This window comes from Rhagoletis zephyria, unplaced genomic scaffold, assembly GCF_001687245.7.
Source record: "Rhagoletis zephyria isolate East Lansing unplaced genomic scaffold, Rhagoletis_zephyria_1.1 Rzeph_scaffold_01551, whole genome shotgun sequence".
Classification (NCBI taxonomy): domain Eukaryota; kingdom Metazoa; phylum Arthropoda; class Insecta; order Diptera; family Tephritidae; genus Rhagoletis; species Rhagoletis zephyria.
This window is the reverse complement of record NW_016158635.1, coordinates 50648-74941: the sequence shown is the minus strand read 5'-3', so window position 1 is coordinate 74941 and position 24294 is coordinate 50648. Positions and strand designations below refer to the sequence as shown.

Below are 24294 nucleotides of genomic sequence, written 5' to 3'. Positions count from 1 at the left end.
CAGTTAAAATTTTTGGATATTTACATATTTCAAAATCCAACAACGTCAGGCTCACATTAGAAAGTGCAAGGCGCAAAATTATCTCATATTGAAAAACTCTAAATTAGGTTTCTTGAGCCTTCTACTCAAAAACTCGTCATCGAATGGTGCGCCTAAAAGATGAAGCAATAAACTAGTTGACGATCGTTTAACAGTGATGGATAATTAAATTTTTAATTAAAGCCTAACTTGATAAAAACATCTAAAAGGAGACAAACGTAAATGGCAAGCCTAATTTTGAAAGTGCAGATTTTCGCAGTTCATGAAGTCCTATTGATAGAAGTAGGCACAACGAACCCTTCGGCAGTATTTTAATTTGGGATCGTGGCAAAACTTGAACGGCTATGTGTAATGGCGTTGAGCACAACTTTAAGCTCTATCCAAATTTGGAAGAATCTCTTGGAGCTGTTCAAGAGCAAGCAAAGCTTTAGATAATGCGACTCATTTTCATACGACTTCTTCAAACTGTGCTCTGCTGTCTTCTAAACAAATTGGGATTATAACATACGCAATCAAACGTATCGTAATTTATTTGAAGTCACAGTAGATTGAAGGTCACCATATTACGAATTACGAGAGGAATACTACGCTCACGTCTGTAATAAAAATGCATTTTTGCGTGACAAGAAGCTCGTTCACGGCTGTCTCGAATCGAGTAATTTTTACAACCATATTCCCACGCCAATGATAAAACTCACCGTATGATTAGTGTCTTAACTACTGCCCCTAAGTTATGCCGCCAAAACTTGATGTAAAGCGCTCTAATGATGGCGGCCGCTGTCGTTGAGAGGTCAGAGGTAATACCACTGCGTAGGAGCGGATTCGATACCTGATCCAGGTAACATCTAAAATAGAAAAAGGTTTTTCTAACAGCGGACGTCGCTCGGTAGGCAATGGCAAAGCTCGGAGTGTTTCTGCGTGAAAAAGCTTCTCATAAAATCTATTTGCCGTTCGAGGTCGGCTAATACTGTATATATATATATTTTTTTTTTTTGAATTATGGCCGTGGAAAATATCGATAACAAAAGTCAAATCAACAAAATTCCGTTATAAGTTCAATATTTCTTGCTCTATTTACAAAAATGGGATACCACTGGAAAGGTAACGATTTAGGCTTTCTCTATTGAAAAGCGAAATGCAAATGAATTAATCGAAGTAAATGAAATTCCTTGTAGGCCAAAAAAAAAAGAAAATTCATCAAAACCAAAACTTTCCAGCAGCTAAAATTGTTTTGTTTAAAGTCTAAGAGGAGTGACAAATAAACTGAGATACAAGCTTTATCGAATAGTTGCGGATAATGAGTTTGCGCGTCTAATGAAATTAATAAATTGCTTACATAAATTTAAGTTAAATCGTTTTACTTTTAAATGAAATACTCAGCCCTAGTTTACTAAAATCCCAAAAATGTACATATATTCATTAAAAAGAACATACTTAGAAAAAATAAGACCAAAATGGTATTTTAGCAATTGTTGCATAAATCACATAATATCGACAAATTAAACATTGAGATTCAGTTTCAAATATAAAAATTTAAATATTATTGCGCTTGGTAATTTTCCAAATCAAACCCCTTCTCGCCCTACTCTTTGATTTAAATTTTTTATTTGATATTGTTTCGTCTTTATCAGGCATTTCTAAAAAATTTGTTGACGTTGTTTTTAAATTGGACGACATAAAATAATTTAATTAATATTTTCTAGAACTGTGCGGCGGCACAATTAACTATTAGCTCATTTCAAAATAAAAAATTCGAGTCTCCCTATTTTCCATTTTCTATATTTCTAGAGTTGCAGCAAGAAAATATTAAAACGTTGATTTTCCTGTGTATTTTTGGACCACCGTAATGTACATATTTAATTGTATTATCTATGTATGCTTTGGGGTGCCTCACCCAAAAAGTTGCGGGTTTTCCACCAGACTTATAAAACTTATTACTTTTTAAGAACTCCGCTTAAATATTTCGGAAAAATATTGATTTACGTGAGCTGGCTTGGACATGTTGTACTCATGGATGACGACGCTCCGGTGAAAAGCGCCTTCAACTTCGCACCCGTGGGTGCATAATGAAAGCAAGGGCGCCCACGAACGCAATGGAAGAACCAAGTGCAGGAGGACCTGTCTGCGCTCGGGATAACCAACTGGCATAAATTCGCATAGCAGAAGCCTTTTGATCTCGGCCCAAACTGACAAACGGTTGTAGTGCCAAATAAGAAGGGCTGGACCTATTTGGAAATACCTCCACAGATATCATTATTTTGAGTTGATTAAATTTGCTTAAAGTATTCTATCACACGAAGAGATTTTTTGCAAAAAATGTATTTTAAAACTAATTTATAAAATAATTAAGTTTTTTTTGGGTATTTTTTGGGAAGTATTTTGGCAGAAGTCTCAATATATAATAGAGTTTATAATTCCGACGGAAAAAGTATTGATTTATTTGGTGAGTGATACATTCTAAAGTGCATACGTGTTTTTTATGTTTCTTGATTTTAAATTTTAAAGTAATAATCTGCCCGTAAATATCAATTCAAATTGCAATAAAGTAGATACTATATAAAAAAATGGAAATAGCTGAATATGTATGTATGTATTTGTGGCGTGCGCCTTGATGTTGTCACACAAAGCGGAGGGACCTACAGTTTTACGCCGACTCCGAACGGCGATTGTATTTTTATGAGACGCTGTTTTTCATGGCAGAAGTTCACTCGGAGGTTTGCCATTGCCTGCCGAGGGACGACCGCTGTTAAGAAAAAAACATTTTTTCTATATTTTTCCGATGTTGCTTTGACCGGGGCTTGAACCCAGGCATTGCGGAGTGGAAGCGCGCACTGCTTACCACTACACCACAGCGGCCGACTTAGTTTCTATGAAATCAAGTGCTTTCAGAGTAGCTTTCAGGATTTATATATATATATATATATAATACATAATTATTATTATTTACATTTGATTAATATGTGTACGTATGAAATAAATGGTTGCATACCGTTAGGCACTATATTTTTAAATTTCGCCAAAAGTGGCAGCTAAAATAAATGGCAAGTCGATTTTTTATTAATTTTAATTTATTTACAGATTTTACAAGGGGAACTTGATTTCAGCATGATTTGAATTTTTTACCACCACTGTCTTAACATCAACTGTCATTTCATATGTATGGGCCAGTATGCAGCTCTCAAGAAAAGCAAAAACTCCATATAAAATGATGTACAAGAAATGGCAAAGAAATTTGCTACGCTTTCTACTACGGTTTTATAAAGTTTTTTGTGAAAAAAGAGCACAAGGCAACCCATGTTTGCAACAGAAATATATGTATGCCCGTTCCATTATTTCTTGAGGAAAGAGTGAGGCAACAGGCTGTCAGATGTCATACACGAAATAATGGCAGTTTTTTTCTTGAACGCTTTCTTGAGAGCTGATAACTGGCCTTATGTATATAGTTTGACAATTCATTTGCATATAAATAAAAGGTGTGGATGTGGGGTAAAAGCCATATTCGAACATCCCTAATACTCCTCACGCGAACTATAAGATACATAAATACATACATACGTACTAAAATTATTCTCACGCACATACATAGTTACATATGATGTACATACATCCCTATACGTGGATATGTGTGTTTGTGTACATTAATATAACTACTGTAAATATTACTGCAATAGAACATACATGCGTACACATTTACATACATAGACCATACGCATAAGCATAAATACAATACATACTCGTAGATACTTACAAATATACATACATAAATCGGCGAAAATAATAAATACATATTTATTTTGTATGAAGAAGAAATAAAATAAAAAATTTAAATTTAAATTGAATTTAGCATTAAGAAACAGTCTAGGAGAGGAGCTTAAGAGCAGAACATAACAAAAACAAAAATTAAAACAACTGAGAAATTAAGCAACTCAAATTTACTGTTGATTTCAATCGAATATTTTACGCCTTCAGATATCAATATGTTAAAGAGATACAGACCTACTTTTACATTTTTTACAAAGAGAAAAAAGTAAACAAACAAATAATAAAACGGCAAAGAAATAGATAACATCTATTATTTTTATGTGTATGAATAGAAGAGGCAAAAAAAAATAAAATAAAAAATGCAATAAAAAGCGAGCAAAAAAAAAAATGTAGCTACACAATTACAACAACAAGAACAATGGACGAACATACATACTGTAAAACATACAACATAGACACACAGACCGCAGCAAGATGTGAATTAAATTTTTAATTGCAATTTTTAAAGCAATAATTTATTATATAACGTATCAAAAACAACAACAAATTATGAAAAAGAGAAAACCAAAAAAGAAGACATAAAACAATTAAGCAAATAACCAACAAAATAAACAAGTGCAGCTGAATTTATAATTTTCTAAAAAAAACAAAAAGAAAGTGTAAATGCAGAAAAGGGTAACAGTACGAGTACAGTACGCAAAGAAAATATACATACATACGTACTTAACACAGAATTTCCGATATTTCACATGCAATCATACATACATACATCATATGTACATACAAATGCATACAAACAGACATGAAACGCATTTGAGACAATTTATTTCGCCATTCAGAACGCAAAAACACAAAGCAAAAAAAAAAACAAAAACACCGGCTATACCGCACGTCATACAAACTCATCATGTAATCGAAAGATTTATAAGTATGTAGTATGTAAAATATTGTAAAACTAACGAGTTTTTCGAACACGCGAAATCAATACATATGAACTTGTATAATTATATGTATATGTGCATAAATACAAACAAATCGTTCCAATTAAGAACATAAATAAATTTTTTCAAGTAATATTGTAAGTACATACACATTTACTATTACTGGTAGTAATAGGTGTACGAAGAAATAACCACTGTACTGTAAGAATCAACATGCATACATTCAAACATACATACATACATACAATACGTACATAGAAACGAGTACATACTACCCTTTCAAGAAATAAAACCAATGCGATTTTTATTTAAAAAAAAATATTATACGAAAATTTTTTTATTTACTAAGTGGAAGTTGTCGTCATTGGTGAGAACAAGCAAAAACTAATCAATTAATTCGGGAACATCCACATCTTCGTTGTTGCAAATAGTTTTTATGTCCACAGTTCCCTTTAAATCCGATTGGCTGCAATTGGAGAGAATATTAGTTTTTATTGCAGTTTTTTTTGGAACTACATACATACAAAAAACAGTGGGTAAAAAAAAGCTCCAAATTTTTGTGGCCAAAATTAATTTTGAAGAAATCAGTAGATTGTTAAAAAAACTGNAAGCTCCAAATTTTTGTGGCCAAAATTAATTTTGAAGAAATCAGTAGATTATTAAAAAAAACTGTTCTTTATTGGTTGGCATACGATTTCCAACATTTTTGCACAAAAAAAATCTTAACCCTTGACGACTGATGGGTCAAAAGTGGTCACTTTCTAATTTGTGGTTTTATTGACAAAGTTTGAATGCAGTTTTTTTAAATATTTATATTTAAGAAAGAAATACCGCTAAGTTATAAAACCAATTTTTACCGTGGCTAATTTAAAAAATATATTGTCAAATTAATTTATTTCAATTGAAAACCCGAAAGCTCTAAATTTCCTTATTTGCCTGCTTAAAAGTTAAAAAGAGCAGTTTTTGCAGCAACCCTAAAGGTAAATAGTTCACTACTGGGGATTTACATGTAAACCTATCACAGTCAGGTGTTTAAGCCTCGAGAAGTGGCCAGTCTGCAGTCCCATCTGCTCAATGAAAGCAAATGCCTAGCAAGACCCTCTGAGATTGAGTGCAACATTAATTTTGTCCACCTGCAGCCGCTCGAAGTCTCCCAGTCATTGCTGAGCGAAGTATTCACCCACACCCCTATTCTGCAACTCTTTCGTATTCGGATTTTGCTACGAATTGTAGAAATAGTATGCTGCAATCCGAATCGTATTTTCGAACTTTCGAAATTCGTAACAATGGCATGCCTAAAAACGAACGAGTAAGCTTTTTTTGCGTAATTTTGTACGAAAACAATGCTGTGACGGGGGCGAGATGAAAGTTGTTCTGCACAAAGATACTGTGGACGGCGTAGCCGGAGTGATATGCACAAGAAATGTTGCATACCTTTGACATGCGGAAGCCCCTCTTCTCCGGCAACACAGAAAGGAGAATTCTACTTAGTAAGGGTTATAATCCCTAAGTGCGTCCGAAAGCAGAAGCAAGCGCAACAGGGGTGGACCCAACAAAGTGCATGTTTTCAATGGCTTAGAAGAAGCCGTTATCGCACTAACTGGTTTGAGAATCAATTCTTCAGGCATAGGAGTTCTGGCTTGTGGTTGAGCAATTAAACCAGATGCTGGCGTAGATGCGTCCATGCTTACTAAGCCCGACAGCCCCGCATATCTTTGTGAATTCACTTCCATAGCGCGCTCTTCCTCTACTGCTATAATTTCAAATGGAATAGGATCCATCGTTTCCTCCAAAATACGTGAAATCAAAAAATTTTACAATAAATAAGCACTTGATGAATGTTTTCTTAATTCCTTTCCACTTTGTTTTCCTTCATACAGCTGTCTTCGAAAAACAACTGATAGCTGGCAATGCGGCACAGGTTTCCGCAAGTGTTGCAGCATGTCGATTTTTCGTTTTTCGTAACGTAGCTATGAATTCCGAATTATGAAAAATCGGGATCCAGAATAGGGGTGCCAGTTTCTGATGGTGACTTCGATGGCCGAAAAGGGGAGTGCTATAACTGGTTGCGGACCGAGGAATGCCAGGACAGAACCAACTCTGACCAAGTGGTCAGATGCCTCATTACCAGGTACTCCCCAGTGACCTGTCACCCAGAGTAAAGCAAGCATTATCTTTACCAATATAATTGCCGAACTAGTTTGGAAGTTGTTAGAGGGCTTGCCAATGTCTTAAGTACTGCCTGTCTGTCACTGCGGCACGTAAACTCCTTCCCCTCCACCTATTTTCCACCCACCACGTGATCTGTGGATTTATCCACATTGATTTCGATTAAGACCCCAGATCCTGACCCAGAGTCAGTTTTGGAGCCATCAGTGACGATTCGACAATATGTGAGTCCGGGTTAAGTGCTGGAATAAACCAGAATTCGGCCTCAGGGAACTTAACAGCACAGCGCTAGTTTTGGTTGGGTTAGTCACGCCAAGTGTCAATCATATTCATTAATGTCTGGGTTTTCCTGCAAACAGCCGGCAGAGAGGAACCCATCACTAGACAGGTCATATCGTCAGCTTTTGTTTATTCCTGATGACCTGCTGCGCCTGCATTGAACGAATCCAATTTACCAGTACAGATTCTAATCCATGCCGTAAAGCAGAATTACACATGCTATCGAAGGTGGCCTTGCCAAAAGCACCCTCTATGTCTACAAAAATGCCCAAGGCGAATTCTTTCCTATTGAGCGCGTTGCCAACTCTGCAAATAGGCCTGCCAACAAAAGCTCAACACCTTCTTTAAGTACAATAGGTAGGATGACATCTGGACAACAAAAGCTCAACACCTTCTTTAATTACAATAGGAAGGATGACATCTGGACCAGGCGATTTGAGATTGTCAAAATACTCAATATAATATCTTAGGGCATCTTCATCTTCATTTGCGGATTTTGTTACAAATCGTAGAAATAGTATGCTGCAATCCGAATCGTATTTTCGAACTTTCGAAATTCGTAACAATGGCATGCCTAAAAACGAACGAGTAAGCTTTTTTAAGTAATTTTTGTACGAAAACATTTCTGTGTCGGAGGCGAGATAAAAGATGTAAATCGATGTGTGTTTTCAGGAAATATTAGTGGCGTTCATTTAAAAAGATAAATTTGCCTTTCGTATATACGTATATTTGTATCCACTGCTTTATATAAATGAACAAAAAATAATCTTTGTTGCCCTTATCGAGAACGCATAACCCGAATCTACTTGCACATACAAATTAAACTTTAGTTTAAAATAAGTGTTTCAAATTTCCGAGCAATAGTTTTTTTAATAAATTCGGATTTAACTATGCACATTTTTGTAAATTTCGATGTGGGTTCTGCGCAAAAATACTGTGGATGGCGTAGTTGGAGTTATATGCACAAGAATTACACATGCTATCGAAGGTGGCCTTGCCAAAAGCACCCTCTATGTCTACAAAAATGCCCAAGGCGAATTCTTTCCTATTGATGGCATTGCCAACTCTGCAAATAGGCCTGCCAACAAAAGCTCAACACCTTTAAGTACAATAGGTAGGATGACATCTGGACAACAAAAGCTCAACACCTTCTTTAATTACAATAGGAAGGATGACATCTGGACCAGGCGATTTGAGACTGTCAAAATACCCAATATAATATCTTAGGGCATCTTCATTTGCCACAATTCTGGCAACAACCCAGTTGTACCTTGACACAGTCGTTCTCGCATTCCGTCCCTCTCCAGACGAGGGAGAGCAAGGCGTAACCATCACCTAATTCCGTTCTCATTGGCGCATGGCAAATAGCGTCCTCGCCAAGTTAAAACTCGATGTACCTGTGATCCGAGAGCGAATCTTAAGTCAGGACTCTCCAGTTTAGGACTGACCACCCCAACCGAGAGTTAGATAGGGTAAGATCACGAGAAAAATTATTAAAATCCTTAAAGCTCAAACAGTCAACGACGTAACGTCGACGTAGATTGACGCAAACACAATCTACCTAATGGGACTCGCGTGTTAACGAAAACTCACCACAGCATGGCCAAAGAACGTTCTACGTTATCTACGTTCTTTGGCACGGCGGTGACATTACCTTTGGTTCTCTCTCTCTATCAACAGTAAATTTGATATGCTGCTGTATGCGCTTTTAATCTAAAGTTATAGTAGTTGCGTATATGTACATTTGAGCCAAGGCGAATTCATACAAGGTGGTGTTATTAGAAAAGCTGATTTGATTTTTTTTATTCGCCTTACGTGTAATTTCATTTTGCTTTTGCTGATGTCATAGCTCACCCGCCAAAAGCAAAAAAGCAAAGGGAAAAACAAAATTCATGTAAATTTATGTAAATTTTGTTTTTGTGTTGTTGATACCACCTTGAATGAATGCGCCTTGATTTCATTGGTTTGGTCTTCAAACTTGGATGAACATGTTTACTTTTAAGGGATGTGTGACGTTTTTTGAAATGCAGTATGTCGGAACAAATATAGTGGACAAAAATTTCAAATATTATTGCATTTACTTGAAATTTGTTACCCGGGGGTTCTTGGGGTCGCTAATTACGAATATATTTGATGACTACCTATACAATTATTACCCTTTTCCTTCTTTAGTGCTTGAATAATTAACGTTATTTCCTGCAAAAAAAAATATTTTCGGTTTTTATTTCTCTTTATAAATTGTTTAGAATCGCATACATATTCTTACCTTGTTGCCTTGATCGCACAATGATCATTTCGTTGACATGCAATTTCGGCATTTTTATAACCAAATAACCGGTTATTTGCGAACGTTGTACGCTAGCTTCGGTTGTTTTGATCTCTTCCGAAAAGGACATTTGGAAAAGTTTCCCTTTCACAGAAACTCGCACATAATTCGGCTCGATGTCCACTTTGATTTGTGATGTATCCAAGTGTCTGCAATACAAAAGTACCGGTTACTTCGATGTTACAAGCGTTCATCGTTGGGAATTCGACACGCACTTTGGAATGGGTTAACTATTGGTTTCTTTCTACCAGGATGTAATTAAAATTGGTGATTACAAATTTTTACTTAATGACATGGACGGATTCTTGAGAATTAATGTAGTAAATAGTCTGCAGCTACAGGCTCTACGATATTTAAAAACTTCCAAGTTGAAATTGAGTTCGAATGATGTCACAGTGAATCTATGCACTTATTGCACAGTGCAACTGCATTTTTGGAGCGGAATGATGCCAACTCAGAATGAAAGATCTAAATTCATATAATAAAAGCCCCAAAACTTTTTGCATCCTGGGCTTAATTTTATATGGCCATATTAAGTTTGAAATTTTTTGCCTGAGTTTTTTTTAGAATTAGTGAAGAAAAAAATGTTCAAATTTATCACGGAGCAAATATGTAGTTTGGATACATATGTACATATATAGTAGTAAAATTTTACGAGCAATATTTTCGTTGACCATTTAAACCCATTAGATCTCTCACGTTATGATCGTTTTTTGGAAAGTCTGAATAAAATGGCAATAGGTGAATTCTCAGACAAAATCTTTATAGCACCTTATCAAAAGTATAAACTTGTCTACAATTCTTTTTTTTTAGTAACTTACCACCTTGTGGCCGCGGTGGTGTAGTGATTAGCAGTGCGCGCTACCACTAATGAAACTATCAATTTCGCTATGATAGGTGGGTTAGTCGTGCTACCAGATATTTTGTGTCTAATATTCGAAAGGCCTGGACATTCAAAAAGGAAATGCTGGACACTTTCTTCGCTATCGTCTAGTTGACAGCTGCGGAAAATCATATTATGGGGCTGACCTATTTTTGCCGCCTGTTTGCCTATGTTGCTACAATTCTGAGTAACTCTAGCCTTCATCTGCTAAGCAAGCCCAAGGTCTTCGTCCTGTTATAGTCAGGCCATATCTAGTTTTCTTGATTTCTTACAAGTCTTTATATCTGACCACCTTCGAGTAGCCAGTTCAAGGAAATACGTTATAATATCTCTTTGGACTATGCCAAGGGGCAACAGTGTCACTGCTTGAGATTCAACCACCCCGGCTCATGCCTTCGCCAGCTAATTTGCCTTCTATGCTCCTATGTCCGGGAACCCAGACAAAAGAGAAGGTAGTTGACTGAGACACTGAGCTCAGTATCACTTTGCAGTCCCTTACTAGCATGATTTGGTAACCGCCGACGCTATTGTCAAGAGACTCTATTGCCTAGAATTTTACAGGCTTCTGTGATCCCTAGAACTTCCACTTGGAAAAAGCGTGTATCATTTACCAACCGTAGATACAGAGCCACGCCGAGTTTCTCGGAGTAGACTCCCGCCTTGGCCTTCCGTATAACCCTCGGTGCCGTAGCTATAATCTTGTGGGAAGTAAAGAGACGGTCCTTTACTATCTTTGCGAGTGCCCAGCATTGGCACAAATAAGGCGGGAGTTTTTCCATCCAAAATCTTGGGGTAGTTTCCAAATTTACCATTACTAACCTAAAGAAATTCATTGGAAAATCCTAATGGTTTGACGAACCCAACGAATCATGAAAGCAGATAAAATCAGGTGTCCAGAGAAAGCGTATTAAAATGGTGCTTTCAGCACTAATTGGGTCCTGCGAATGTACCCAGGCGACGCTTCTACCAACCAACCAACCAGACTCCCGCTCCCACACCGCAATCCATCTTGGATCCGTCCCTTCCGGATGGGAATAACACCTGCATGTTACAGCTGAAATCGAAGTTGCATACCATATAGTCTGTCGTCCTACTTAATGGCATTTGATTTATGATCAACTCATATCCGAAGTGTCAAATCCCCCAAACCCTATTGTCTAGGTGAAACCCTATTGTCTAGGTCTTTTGTCCTGAGTTGGAATCATTCCGCCCCAGACAATGACCCTGATATTGTTGCACTCGCATTACCCTGCCTACCATCATCTACGCTGAGCGAGACTAAACGACTAATCAGAATAAACCAAGCACACTTACTTGTATATACCCAGCTGCAACATGTATTCATTGTACTCGTCGCTCAAATGGAATGGTAATTTCGCTTGATTCAAATTATACGGTCGTCCGCATGGTGCAAATAGTGCTGGCGTTCTATGCATTTTCTTATCATGCTGCTCGGTGTTCCTCTTCTCCCTGCCGAGCTTGTGATACTTTGCTATATCCGTGCGTGTCTCGGGACAATGCTCACTTTTAGCATCCCAGAACATCTTGATGCGACTATCTTCATCATCGACTTCCGCCATTTCAGCTTCCAGTTCTGTCTTTTTATGTGCCACTCGCAGCTTTTGCTCATCTCGCTCAATGAAATAGTTTGCTTGTTTTTGTACAATAACAGCACGATGGCTACTCAATGTCTTTTGCGCCTGTAACTTTTGTGACATTTTGATTTCTTCACAATCCAGGCTATTCAGCTGTGGCAGCGTACCCGTTACATAATCTCTGTAGTGCGGGTAATCACAGCAGGGATTTCCAATGAGTATTAATTCGCGTAGATTATAATTTCCTTTCAAGCATTCGATGGAAGTTAATTCGCCAATGAAATTTAAAGTTAAGTCTAATTTGGTTAGCGACTCGAGCTGCTCCAGATTTTCCACACGCTCGATATTATTAATGGCCAAGTTCAAATATTCCAATTTTTTCAATTTGTGCAAATTCTCTATTTTGGAAATGAGATTTGATTGTAGCAGCAAAATTTTCAAATCCCGACACCAGTTTTGCAGATGTTCGATTCGTTCTATGTCCTCTTGATGCAAGGAGAGTTCTTCCAACGTACTGATGAGACACTCATTATGCTCGGATTTCTTGCGCACCAATGCCTCAGTAACTGTTTATTTTGAAACGCATAAAGTGTTTAGTGCGATTGAATAGGGGATTTTTTTTACACTTACTCTTCACCATGGCTTGAAGATCTTCCTGAATTGTGATGTATATTTATGAAAAATATTTATTGTTTAATAAAAGATGCACTTCAAAGAAAAAACATCAAAGAAACATACATATGAATGTGTTTCCGTGGCAACCAAACAAATTATTTATTCATTTTGTTGAGTCTCCAAAAAGGGGATATTCTTTGATTGCACGGAATGAAAAATACAGCGGTAAGTTCCCCGCAAACATATTCTGAGCGCTCAGAATATATGAGTCAGAAAGGAGTCCTAGGTATGTAAGAAATATGAGTTTCAAAAACAAAAATTTGTTTACCCTTATATGAATCTTTTAGGAGTCATATATTATTCAAGTTATGAGCCAGCACTTTGTGCCAGTATAAAAACAATAACGACTAGAAATTTATATGTAAACTTGTTTATACAGATATGAAAAATAATAAGGAAAGAAAAATAAACAAAATTTAGCTGCAGCAACTGCTATTACATGAATGCTGCAATATATGTACATATATATGTATGCGCAGAGGTATGTATATAAATATGCAACAGTATTTGAAATGAATTCCTTGCTAACATGGCTCTAATGTAAGTTCATTAAGAGAGTTGAAGAATAAAGCCAATAAGAGTCACAGAACAGCATACAATGAGACTCCGAAAGTAGGCATTTATGAGGCCAATAAGAGTCATTTAAGAGCTTCAAAAAGAGTCCAAAATGAGCCGTATATGAGGCCAACAAGAGTCCAATATGACTCATATTGAGGCTCATTTGATGTATGAATTTAAGCTCATAAAGGTCGACCTTCGCAGGAAGGGAAACACCCTCATTTCGGACTCTTAAATGAGCTCATTATGAGCACAAAGGCTCCGAAATGGGACTCCTTAAAGACTCATTTATGACTCCAAATGTTTGCTGGGTTGAACCACCCAAATAAGAAATATATGCAATTTGTAGGTGTATGCAGTTATAAAAACATCTCTTGAAGAAATCAAATACTAGCTAATCAGATACCTCGTAACATTATATAAGTACATACATATTAATTCGCAACTCGAGTCTTTCCTCTCAGCTCTCAGAGAGCTGTGCATTACAACCAAGATTCCTTTAAAATTCGCTAACCCGTAAACAAAACTGCTTTGTCGAAGAATGCTGCCCAAAGAGCCGCGCCACGATCATGAACAACAAAAGCTGACAGAGCCTTCTTAGAATGAGATAAAGATGCAAAGCACGTGTGCGTCGTAGTAAACGGGGCATGTCGAAGTATCAGTGCATGTGCACCTAGGCATCTAAGTCAATGCTGGCAGTTATAACTTTGAAAGGGTGGAGGAGTTAGTCACATACAACCGGCATTAGGTTAGAGTGGGCTTCACCGCGCATAGCACGGAGGTATTCGTGGGCTGGAAAAGCGGAAAAGCCCGTTGTGATGCCACTGAAGGAAGCCAATCGTTGCCGTCCCTCAATAATTAAACCCCCTGGTGCGTTTTATATAACACAAAAAATTTAGAGTATTCGCTGAGCTCAGGGTCGGCTAAGCAATGCTCGATGCTCTTCACCTCTTTCTCGGTTCTGCAGCTGCAGCAAAAATCGTTGGTTCAATATCCTAAATGTCTTTCCATTTGTGGTCATCCGGGAGAGTTTGGTGATTACTAACCTAAGAGAAGAGCATTCAAACCAAGTGAGAGCTATGGATAGCTTTACATCAAGTATTAGGCATATTTGTCTGATAGTATGACAGGTGGTTTTCAAGGAGTTGCCAGGAATGTATCTGTGCCCAGGGGACCATACAACAGTCAAGAAGCTTTTTGACTTATTTATGTATATGTATTTAATAACTTGTTTAAGTGGATTCTAATGGATTTGAAAGTATTTTTGGTTATTTACATGTGTGAGCTGAGTGTGTTTACATACAAAATAAGCAAAAATTTACAACGAAAATTTGGAGGTTATGTTGAAGTTGACAGAAGTTACAATTTTTTACTAGAAAGCGATCCCGTACTTTTCAATGTTACTCTCTCGCTCTGAGTNATACTATTTACTGGTAATCTCTTCTTCAATAAATTACAATACAGAAAAAATTCATCTGACTTCCAACTAAGTAAAAGATAACTGTAAAACACAAAACTGAGAGTGAGTGCAAAACTGTTACATTTGCCTTAAGTTACATTTTTGTCTGCTGGTTTTTTATTGTTGTTGAATTAACTTCAAATCGTTATGAGAGAGGGAGTAGGGATGTACCAATAAGAATATAAAACAAAAGTATGAAATTCGTAAGAACTTTGAAAGATAGTGGTGGCTGAAATAAGAAGTGTTTTGCACGTCACGTTATATACTAGTTATATAAAAAATTATACAAACAGTGCTACCGAAATAATTAGTAAATTGATTTAAAAACTGGATATGTGGATCATCCGGTTCTATATCAAGTTATTCTCGCTAACTTCAAAGCACTTCCATTTAAGATNGTCTGCTGGTTTTTTATTGTTGTTGAATTAACTTCAAATCGTTATGAGAGGGAGTAGGGATGTACCAATAAGAATATAAAACAAAAGTATGAAATTGAAAGTTTCGTGAATNGCACGTCACGTTATATACTAGTTATATAAAAAATTATACAAACAGTGCTACCGAAATAATTAGTAAATTGATTTAAAAACTGGATATGTGGATCATCCGGTTCTATATCAAGTTATTCTCGCTAACTTCAAAGCACTTCCATTTAAGATGGGTAAAAACCTGGCTGCAGTCGACAATGAGCGAAAATGGATTGAACGGTAAACTAAAAAATACATAAACGTATAGTTAAATTGTTTATTACTTTCTTTTTAGGTTTGTGACTTCTAAGCGTACATCGAAAGTTTGTATCAGAGAACCAATCCGAGATTATTGATAAAACTATAGACCGGTTAGGTGAACAGCCAAGACGTTATTTCTTAAGTAATTACAGCAGACGGCAGAAAACACATTTCGAACATACATGTCTATAATAAAAGTAGCATATTAGGGGCTGCTAATATATCTATTTCAAATTATAGTTAAATCATTTGTTAAATTTAACTACAGAAAAATTACTTTAAAATAGATAAGTTAACGGCCCTTAACGAATTTTTTATTTATTACACGGTGTGACAAAAAAATTAACATATTAAGGATAAATCAATGTACCAGCATAAAAGTATATGTATATCATTAAGGAGAGATATTTCGGGGTGGCCAGATGATCCGTGTGCTTACGGTTCAAATCGCAGTTCTATACGTCCGGATATTTATATCCATGAATCCTCTGTGTAGCGACCAAACACCCGTTTAGGAGCGAGCTAAATTGGGAGGGCATAAAACCCCACGTGCGCTGGATTTGGGTCCCACCACGTTAAAACCCTGCTCAATAAAAAACACATGTCTCGGATGATACCCCTTCTTTTGATGACGACACGGCAAACGTATAAAGGACTATGATTTGAGGGTATGCACCTGGAATATCCGGACACTTAATGGGGAAGGTGCCTCTGCCCGACTGGTTGATGTCCTCGGGAAGAAAACGGCTGACATCACGGCCATCCAAAAAATGCGATGGACGAGGCAAGGCAAGGTGAGCGTGAAGCCTTGCGACGTCTACTGCAGTTGCCTCGTAAAGGAGCGCAAATTCGGTGTTGGATTCGTGGTAGGAGAGAGACTCCGTCGTCGAGTACTGGCGTTTACCCCGGTGGACGAAAGTCTAGCCATAATCCGCATCAAAGCGAGATTCTTTAACATCTCGCTCATCTGCGCCCATGTCCCGACGGAATAGAAGGACGAGGCGTCCAGTATTTAGGTTTTTCTATATATGAAATTAATTTTACAATTTGTAATTTATATTTATATTGAAATAATTGACTTACCTTACTCTAACCACCTCCAACCGGACTCGAATCTGCAATGTCAGAACCAGAAGCACTAGTCTTCACGCGACGCCACAGCCGACATTTCCCAGGAAAGCAATTAACTTTGTCTTAAAAGCAGTGACAAAATTCAATATAATTTAAGGAAACTATTATTTATATTGAGGAAATTATTACTTATATTGAGTAAATTTCCTTCCTCAAATAAATGGCACCATATTTTTAGCATGAACCTGAATTAAGGAAAAACTTCTCAAATAGAGAAAATTTCTCGTAATATTAAGGAAAAAACATTAACTCTAAAATAAGGATACTGTTTTCTTGTTTTAAGAAATGCTCTTTTCTCGGTGTTCCCACAAACCTTCCATTTTAATTTAAAAGTCTCCAGTATTCTCTGAGGCTTTGCTTTGACATATGATTATATGTCTGAACAAGACCTAGATCTAGGTGTGCGATATATTAAGTAACAAACTGCTCACAACTGCCGCGGACAGACAAGGGGGGAGTCGAATCCTTGTCTCGGGAAAATGTCTGATGATGGTGAAGTGATATTAACCAAAAATACTTATACTTCAGGTGATTGTAGGTTGTTGTTGTTTTTTACCAACTTGAATTTTTTTACCAACCAAAAATTTTTTTCCCAAATACGTTTTTTGCGTTCTAATAAATTTATATTGATTAAGATTTGATTTAAAAAATGAAATGAGCAAACACTGTACTAGAACACCAAGTTTTTATACTATAGCCATATCTGTATGAGGTCAAATCTGAAAAAAATGAAATATTTAGCCTGTTCCTTTGAACTTCGGGCTAAAACCTGTGGAACTGTCAAACTACAATTTCACTCTCTCAAGTGAGAGTAAAAGGAGAATAGATGCAGAAGTGCACGGGAACGCAAAAAGTACTATTTCCTGTAAAATCGTCAGTCGGCTTGTTTAGATATCATTTGTACAACACTGATTTGGCATTCTAACTAATTATTAAAATCTATACATATTCAAATATTTCGTTGTTTACTACCAATTTTGTTTACAAATATAAGGTTCTTTGCTGTTTTTATTTGCACATGCAAATCAGCTGACCGTTTGACACTTTTCATAAACTTACAGGGAGAAAAACTCCGGACTAAATCCTGTAACCTCTGACTAGAAACATTTGCTCAGTTACTCTCTCAAAAGTGTTCACACTTACAGGTTTTATGTCAATAGGAACGACTTCCTGTAAGTTCTGACTAAATCCTGTAAACAAACAGACTAATTATATTATGATCATTTGACCCTAAAAACCTTTAGTTACATTTGTTCAATGGTTTCAAAAAGAATACCAATTTTTTTCTGCCGGTTTAGTTAATTTAAATAATTATTGTTATTAATAATAATAAGAATAGACTGGCGCTTACACTTGTGTTAGTGTTTGGCCCGTCCGATTTGTGACGTGCGCCTTGATGTTTTCACACAAAGTGGAGGGACCTACAGTTTTACACCGACTCCGAAAGGCGATTGTATTTTTATGAGAAGCTATTTTTCATGGCAGAAATACACTCGGAGGTTTGCCATTGCCTGCCGAGGGGCGACCGCTGTTAAGAAAAAAACATTTTTCTAAATTTTTTTTTGCGTTGTTGCTTTGACCACTACTTACCACTACACCACAGTGGCCGCTATGTTATTAGTTAATTTAAATTCTTAGAGTTTAATTTAAAAAAGGCAAAAACAGCTAACTAAAAACCACTTTAAAAAATATAGAAGTTATAATTGAATGAATAAAAAAAAAACTAAATTAATATTCTACTGGCCGTGGGTCTAGAACCTACGACCTCGCGGCTCATAAATCCGCGTTACTGCCGTCTGTCGAGATACCATTTTGATCAGATAAATTGCGCCGTTAATTCGGATCAACGTTGCCGTCTGTCAATGCTTTTAGACCACATTACTAACTTACTTATATATGATGTTGCTCACCAAAGTTTTAAATAAGCCAGTTACTAAAATTTGTGAGAATGTATGTATACAGATACGATCGTAGATTGCTATTAGTAACAAAACATGAGATAAGATTAGGTGATAAAGGGATTGCACCGCAACTAAATATATGGTTATTTTAATTGTTAAGTATATAAGTACGTACATATGTATATACAAGTATATATTTATATCCTACATATCTACTTTTTCAAAATCAACTATCTTGTAGCGAAATAACTGAAAATTAAACAATATTCGCAATTAAAGAAAGGTATGTTGTTTTGTTTGATATAGTCATAGATTTACTATGCTAATTTCAACTTTATGATTTACAAAACGATTTGATCATTTTCGTAAATTGTAATCGGCTGTTCCAATCAAACTTAAATGAATTTTTCCCTTTCAATTGCCGTTTCCTTAGATGTTATTTGAGTACGAGATACTTTTATTACGAATTATCCAGTACGAAAACAGAACTACCATAACACTGTGAAACAAAATGAAGAAAGTTTTAATGAACCTTTTAAGGGACTTAGCATAGGTGCGGTCACCATATTTATGGCAGCCGAATACGGGACACTATTTAAATATAGTTTTGCCAATTTTTCCACAAAACCTAGAGGATTTAATTACATTTTTCAATGATCCTAAATTTGAAACAGCATCTTTACTTGGCATATATTTTTCGTCCTTTTTGAAAGCAGTATATTAATATTCAGTTGTAACATCACACATTTGTAGAATATTTTTCCATAACTTTGTACTTTGTGCTCGGGATTTTTACCACGAATAATTTGTTACAAACATTCCTAGGCAGCGAAACATGATACAAGTTTCCGACTACATTTCAGACTCGGCTTTCGGCTAAGCACAATGCAGTGAATAGCATCCAAAATGAGCTGAATTACAAAGCGTACCCTTCCATCTTTGAGAAACTCTTTACTTTAACAACATTTTCCTGGTAGTCTTCTTATTTGGAGTTTCTCATTTTGAAGATACAATCCCTCATACAACCAGCAATAATTTTTTTTTGCGTAGTTTCGCATAATGAATATGTTCTCTCTTCTCAAAATTTGAAAGTTGCCTCCTGACCACGGTACTTTGGGCTGGTAGTAGTACCTAAGAAAAAACAGATTGTTAGTTTTGGAATCCCTATATATACGTAAACAAAGTAAAATCGACTGCTCTATTGCTGCTACCTGTTTAACCCGCTTTGCTTCACACAGTTGAAAAAAAAAAACTTTGAAAAGCTAAATAATAGTGAAATGTCCTTTAGAAATTTGAACAATAACACTGGATCACAAATTTTAATTTGTTTTTTGTACTGCCAACCGCCTCCATCAAATTTGTATGTAGAATCGCTCGCTGATTCCGAAAAAGGAGTTAATTTTTAATTTTATGGATACGTTTTCGAGATATTTGCAATTTACCGTTATTCAGCTTAATAAAAAGAGTGGTTCCACTTAATCACGTATATCTTACGAACCGATTAAATAGACATACTACGAGATACGGCAGATGAAAGAAAATTAGACTCCATAAACTGTATTTACATCATTTTTTAATAGCCTTGATCGTTTCTGAGAAATTAATTAATCATTTCAGATTTTTTGTTTTTTTTTTTACCTAAAAATCAAAAAAATGCAAAGTTTAACAGGGAAAAAATTAAAAAAATAACAGTTTCTGTGTAAATGTTTTGCACTTGTGGTAAAGCCTGCTCCATTAAGCTACCAACGAAGGGAAGGACGATGGATAAATAAGAAAGTAATGATTGCTCAGATGAAAATGCGCATGGATTTTTTTGTATGAAATATGAGCAGAAAAGAGTGTTACTCATACGCCACGTACACCTGAAAAGGTAGAGTGTTTGCATCGAAAGCAAGTGGTGCCAGAAATTGTTAATTAATTTATCAGAAAATATCAGGGCTATCGAAAAGTGATGTATATACGGTTTATGGAGAATTTTATTAGCTTTTATTTGCCGTATCCCGTATTACAATTATTCAATGGATTCGTAAGATATATGTAAGTGAAACCACTCGAAGTTGTCCATAAAAAAAAAAAACTATCTCGATTTTCGGAATCACCGAGCAATTCAACATAGGAATTGGATAGTGGCATCTATGGAACCATTTTGCTGTAAACCAGTGTAATCATGAATGTCTAATTTCGATTCATACTCACAAATACCCAGTTTTTCTACGCCAAATTAAAGACTTCAGAAACCATCAACATATGTGCTCCTGGACTCGAATCCCCTTGTTCATAGGCATGCCATTTTTATGAGCTGTTAAGGCGCCATAACACCAATTGACGAAAAAAGTGGAGTGGCCCCTATAAGACGGGGCGGATGTTCACTGTAAGCATTGTCGCCGGCTTGTGCCTGAATTATGGTAATCGTGATCAAGTTATCACTGCTTTTACCAAGTTGGATACGGAAGAAAAAGTAGGTATGCAGGTGAACGAGGGCAAGCAAACCGTCAATTATAATTTCGAAAATTTTCGTTTATTTAGCAAACAGCATTGACATCGGTCTTTGTTTGTTGGCGGCGGCCTATACCGCAGATACAGCATAGCTGCATGGCTGTCTTCACGTGCTTGAAAATCTCGCTTGCGTGACAATGAAAATATTTGTTTCCATTTCAAAGGCAATTTTGCAAAAATTTTTCGAAAAAACTTTTTCCACTTAACACTGTCATTATACTTTCTACATGAATACTATTACTTTCTCCTTCCAAAAATATCAAATTATTAATGGGGGAATTCGATTTCACTACAAAGAGAATAAATATTTGCTTTCATTCATTGCAAGGCGAATTTATATAAGGTGGTGTTACTAGCTCAGCTGATTTTGTGTATGTGTTTCGCCGCACGGCTTCTGATATCAAATTGAAAAATTTTGTTTGAATTTCTACAATACTCTTACAGATTTTGACAGTTTATGCCGCCAAAGCAAAAACAAAATACATGTAAATTTTTGTTTTTGTACTCCTGCTATCACCTTATATTAATTCGCCTTGATTCATTGCAATAAAAAGAATTTCTTTGTCAAAATTTCTTAATACATACAGTGAATCCTCGGTATAACGAACATCAATGAAACGTAAATTCAGTATTAGGAAATGTTTGCTTAGTCACCTGAAAAAACCTAATTTTTGCGAAATTTTCCATACAAAATTGCATTATAGATATAATGAAGAAATGTTGAGCTTGAAAATCTTCGGAATATATTGACGGTTAAAGTCCCTTTGGCAAAAGCCTCTGCATATCGAATTCTGAATATGTTCAAGTTTAGAGTCAAATTATAAAAAACAAAACTATGCTTATAACGATTTTTTCCAAAATTTTGAATTTTTCGTTGCATTGAGGTTTTAACATTATATGATCCGACAAATATTTAGTACAGCTTTCATACAAAAAACATCCAAAAAATTACCGAAAACAGGTAAAAACGTTGATTTTTGTATGGAAATTGTTGCAAATACATTTTATTATTTATTTTTTTACAAAAGTGCAAAGAAAAAATATACCATTCACAAACATATTTTAGATTTTGAGCAACAACTGCAAATTGACTTTACATAGGGAAATTATAAACAAGTGAAGTAATAAACCAGATTTTTCGCTTTATTTTCTTCATTTTCTTGACATTCGGCTATCTTATAGAAATTTTTGAAGCCAAATTTTCAAATAAGATAGTGTCAAAACTTTCTCGCTCTTTAATTTTCGTACACAGTGTTATTTGACTTAATAAAATAAATATGTAAATATCAGAGTTCTCCCAAAAAGTTTTCCACTCATAAGGAAATAGTGTGAAGTGTGATGAAGTTTAAAATTTTTTTTTCCATTTGCCTCATTTTTAGTTAGCATTTTTCAAATAAAAGTTTAGAATAAAATGCAATGAAAAATTTTTTTTAACTAGACGAATTAGTAAAAATTAGAAAAGTAAAAATTTTTTAAGGGTAAAGTCAAGGCACATTAAACAGGTAGTATCAGTAGAGCAAAAAGAACATTTGCGTGTATTTTGTTGTTGCTTCTGGTATCGAAAGTGTCAAAAACTGTTCTGAATTTTTTCTTCTAAATCAAAGCGTGCCATGTGAAATACAAAAAATTATAATAATAAAAAAAAAAGGGAAAAAATAAAAATTGATGCAACTTTCTTTCCTAGTAAATTTGTTTGCTTCTCGAAGCATTGATCCATCCTTTGCAAGGCCCAGTAATCAGCGGTTGTGCTGCTGAGTTGGGCGAACGTTCCAAAAGCTGCTATTCAATCGCTTGTTTTGTATGGAAAAAGGTTTCACATGCAAATGGATTTTAACAATACAGAATTTTTGTGAGAAAAAATTAAAAATATTTGACATTTTCGAGACCAAATAATTTGAAAATAAATCAAATCAGCTGCTCTACTGATACTACCTGTTCAATGTACCTTGGGTAAAGTTAATTTTTAGGAAAAAAATTATAAACAGAGACGTAACTTTTATAAGAGAAAAGAATAAAAGTCAATCAAAAATTATTATATTAAGATACAAATTTGTGGAGTCATATTTAACGAATTTTACGTGACAGAGAAAATCCGAGATGTTTTTTGAGGATAGAAAAAAGTCCAGACGCGATGGAGCAAAACGGACTTCAGATTCGTGTTCAGCGGCCCCAAAAACATATAGCAGACGAGGTTTGGTCAAAGGAACCTTTCATCGATTTTTTTTTTTTGTGGACCTGTGTTATTGTTCATGGACGTATATTATAAAAGACCTTTCATAATAATTATGTGTGAGAAAATTTTTTTAAGTCATCGATAATTATTATTGTAAGACTTATATAATAAAAGTCTTTTCATAATAATTATCAGCGAGATAATTTTTTTAAGCCTTGAAAGACTTTTATTTTGAGACTTATATTATAAAAGTCTATTCATAATAATTATGAGTGCGAAAAAATTTTTTTAGTCTTAAAAGATGGGGCTTGTTCAGGACAATTTCGGGACTAGTTGCGAGCCATTTTGGAGCTAGTTGGGGGACAGTGGGGATTAGTTTGTGGCCAGTTGGGTTGAGTTTGGGGCCAGTTCATGACTACATATATATGTATATAATATTGACCAAAACTAGTCCCTAACTGGTCCCAAACTACTCCTCAACAAGTTCCAAACTGTTCCCGAACTTGTCCCCAACTCGTCCCGAAGTAATCCCGAAATGGTTCTGAACAAGTCTTTTAGGACTTAAACAATTTTTTCACACTCATAATTATTATGACAAGACTTTTATAATATAAGTCTCAAACTAAAGGTGTATGAAGACTTAAACATATTTATCTCAATGATAATTATTATGATAAGACCTTTATAATATAATTCTTAAAATAATAGTTATGGATGCTTAAAAAAAATTTCTCACTCATAATTATTATCAAAATTTGGATAACTTTTTTAAAACTCTACCATGAAATAATTATTATTCTGGGTCTCTGATCATAAAAGGCTTTATTTTGCGGAAAAAAACTTATTTTTTGGGAAAATAATAATAATTTTTTGGAGTAAAGTGTAAATTTTAGAAAAACATAAAATTTATCAAAAATTTGTTGGAAAAATATTTTATTTAGTAGAAATAATATTTATGCAAAGCCTATAATTTCCTACTAAATAAACAAAAAAAAAAGGTTTTTGGGAAAAAAATTTTGAGGAATTTGAATTTAAAAAAAATTTTTTTTTTGTAATTTCTTAAGAAAACTATGTATGTACATACATAAGTTTATGTTTTTAGCGGCTTTAAAAAATGAGGAAGTTCCCAATTCTAAGTCAATTCTTTCAATGATATGTTTACAGTACACAACGAGTTAG

General features: G+C 35.3%; 1 protein-coding gene across 1 annotated transcript; it reads right to left on the bottom strand.

Moving 5' to 3' along the window:
- Nucleotides 1-4501: 4501 nt before the first annotated feature.
- On the bottom strand, nucleotides 4502-12714 carry tilB (touch insensitive larva B). Its single transcript, XM_017618072.1, has 5 exons — nucleotides 12625-12714; nucleotides 11714-12560; nucleotides 9457-9665; nucleotides 9347-9386; nucleotides 4502-5208 (listed from the first exon to the last, which is right to left on the bottom strand). Exons 1-5 carry the CDS (start codon nucleotides 12632-12634, stop codon nucleotides 5127-5129), a joined length of 1188 nt encoding a protein of 395 aa, XP_017473561.1. The 5' UTR covers nucleotides 12635-12714; the 3' UTR covers nucleotides 4502-5126.
- Between the last annotated feature and the right edge of the window lie 11580 nt (nucleotides 12715-24294).

Coding starts and splice junctions, on each gene's coding strand:
- tilB (XM_017618072.1), bottom strand. Junction 9,666..11,713: donor TTGCAGCTGGGTATATACAA/GTAAGTGTGCTT, acceptor TTTGTATTGCAG/ACACTTGGATACATCACAAA. Junction 5,209..9,346: donor AGCACTAAAGAAGGAAAAGG/GTAATAATTGTA, acceptor CTCCAATTGCAG/CCAATCGGATTTAAAGGGAA.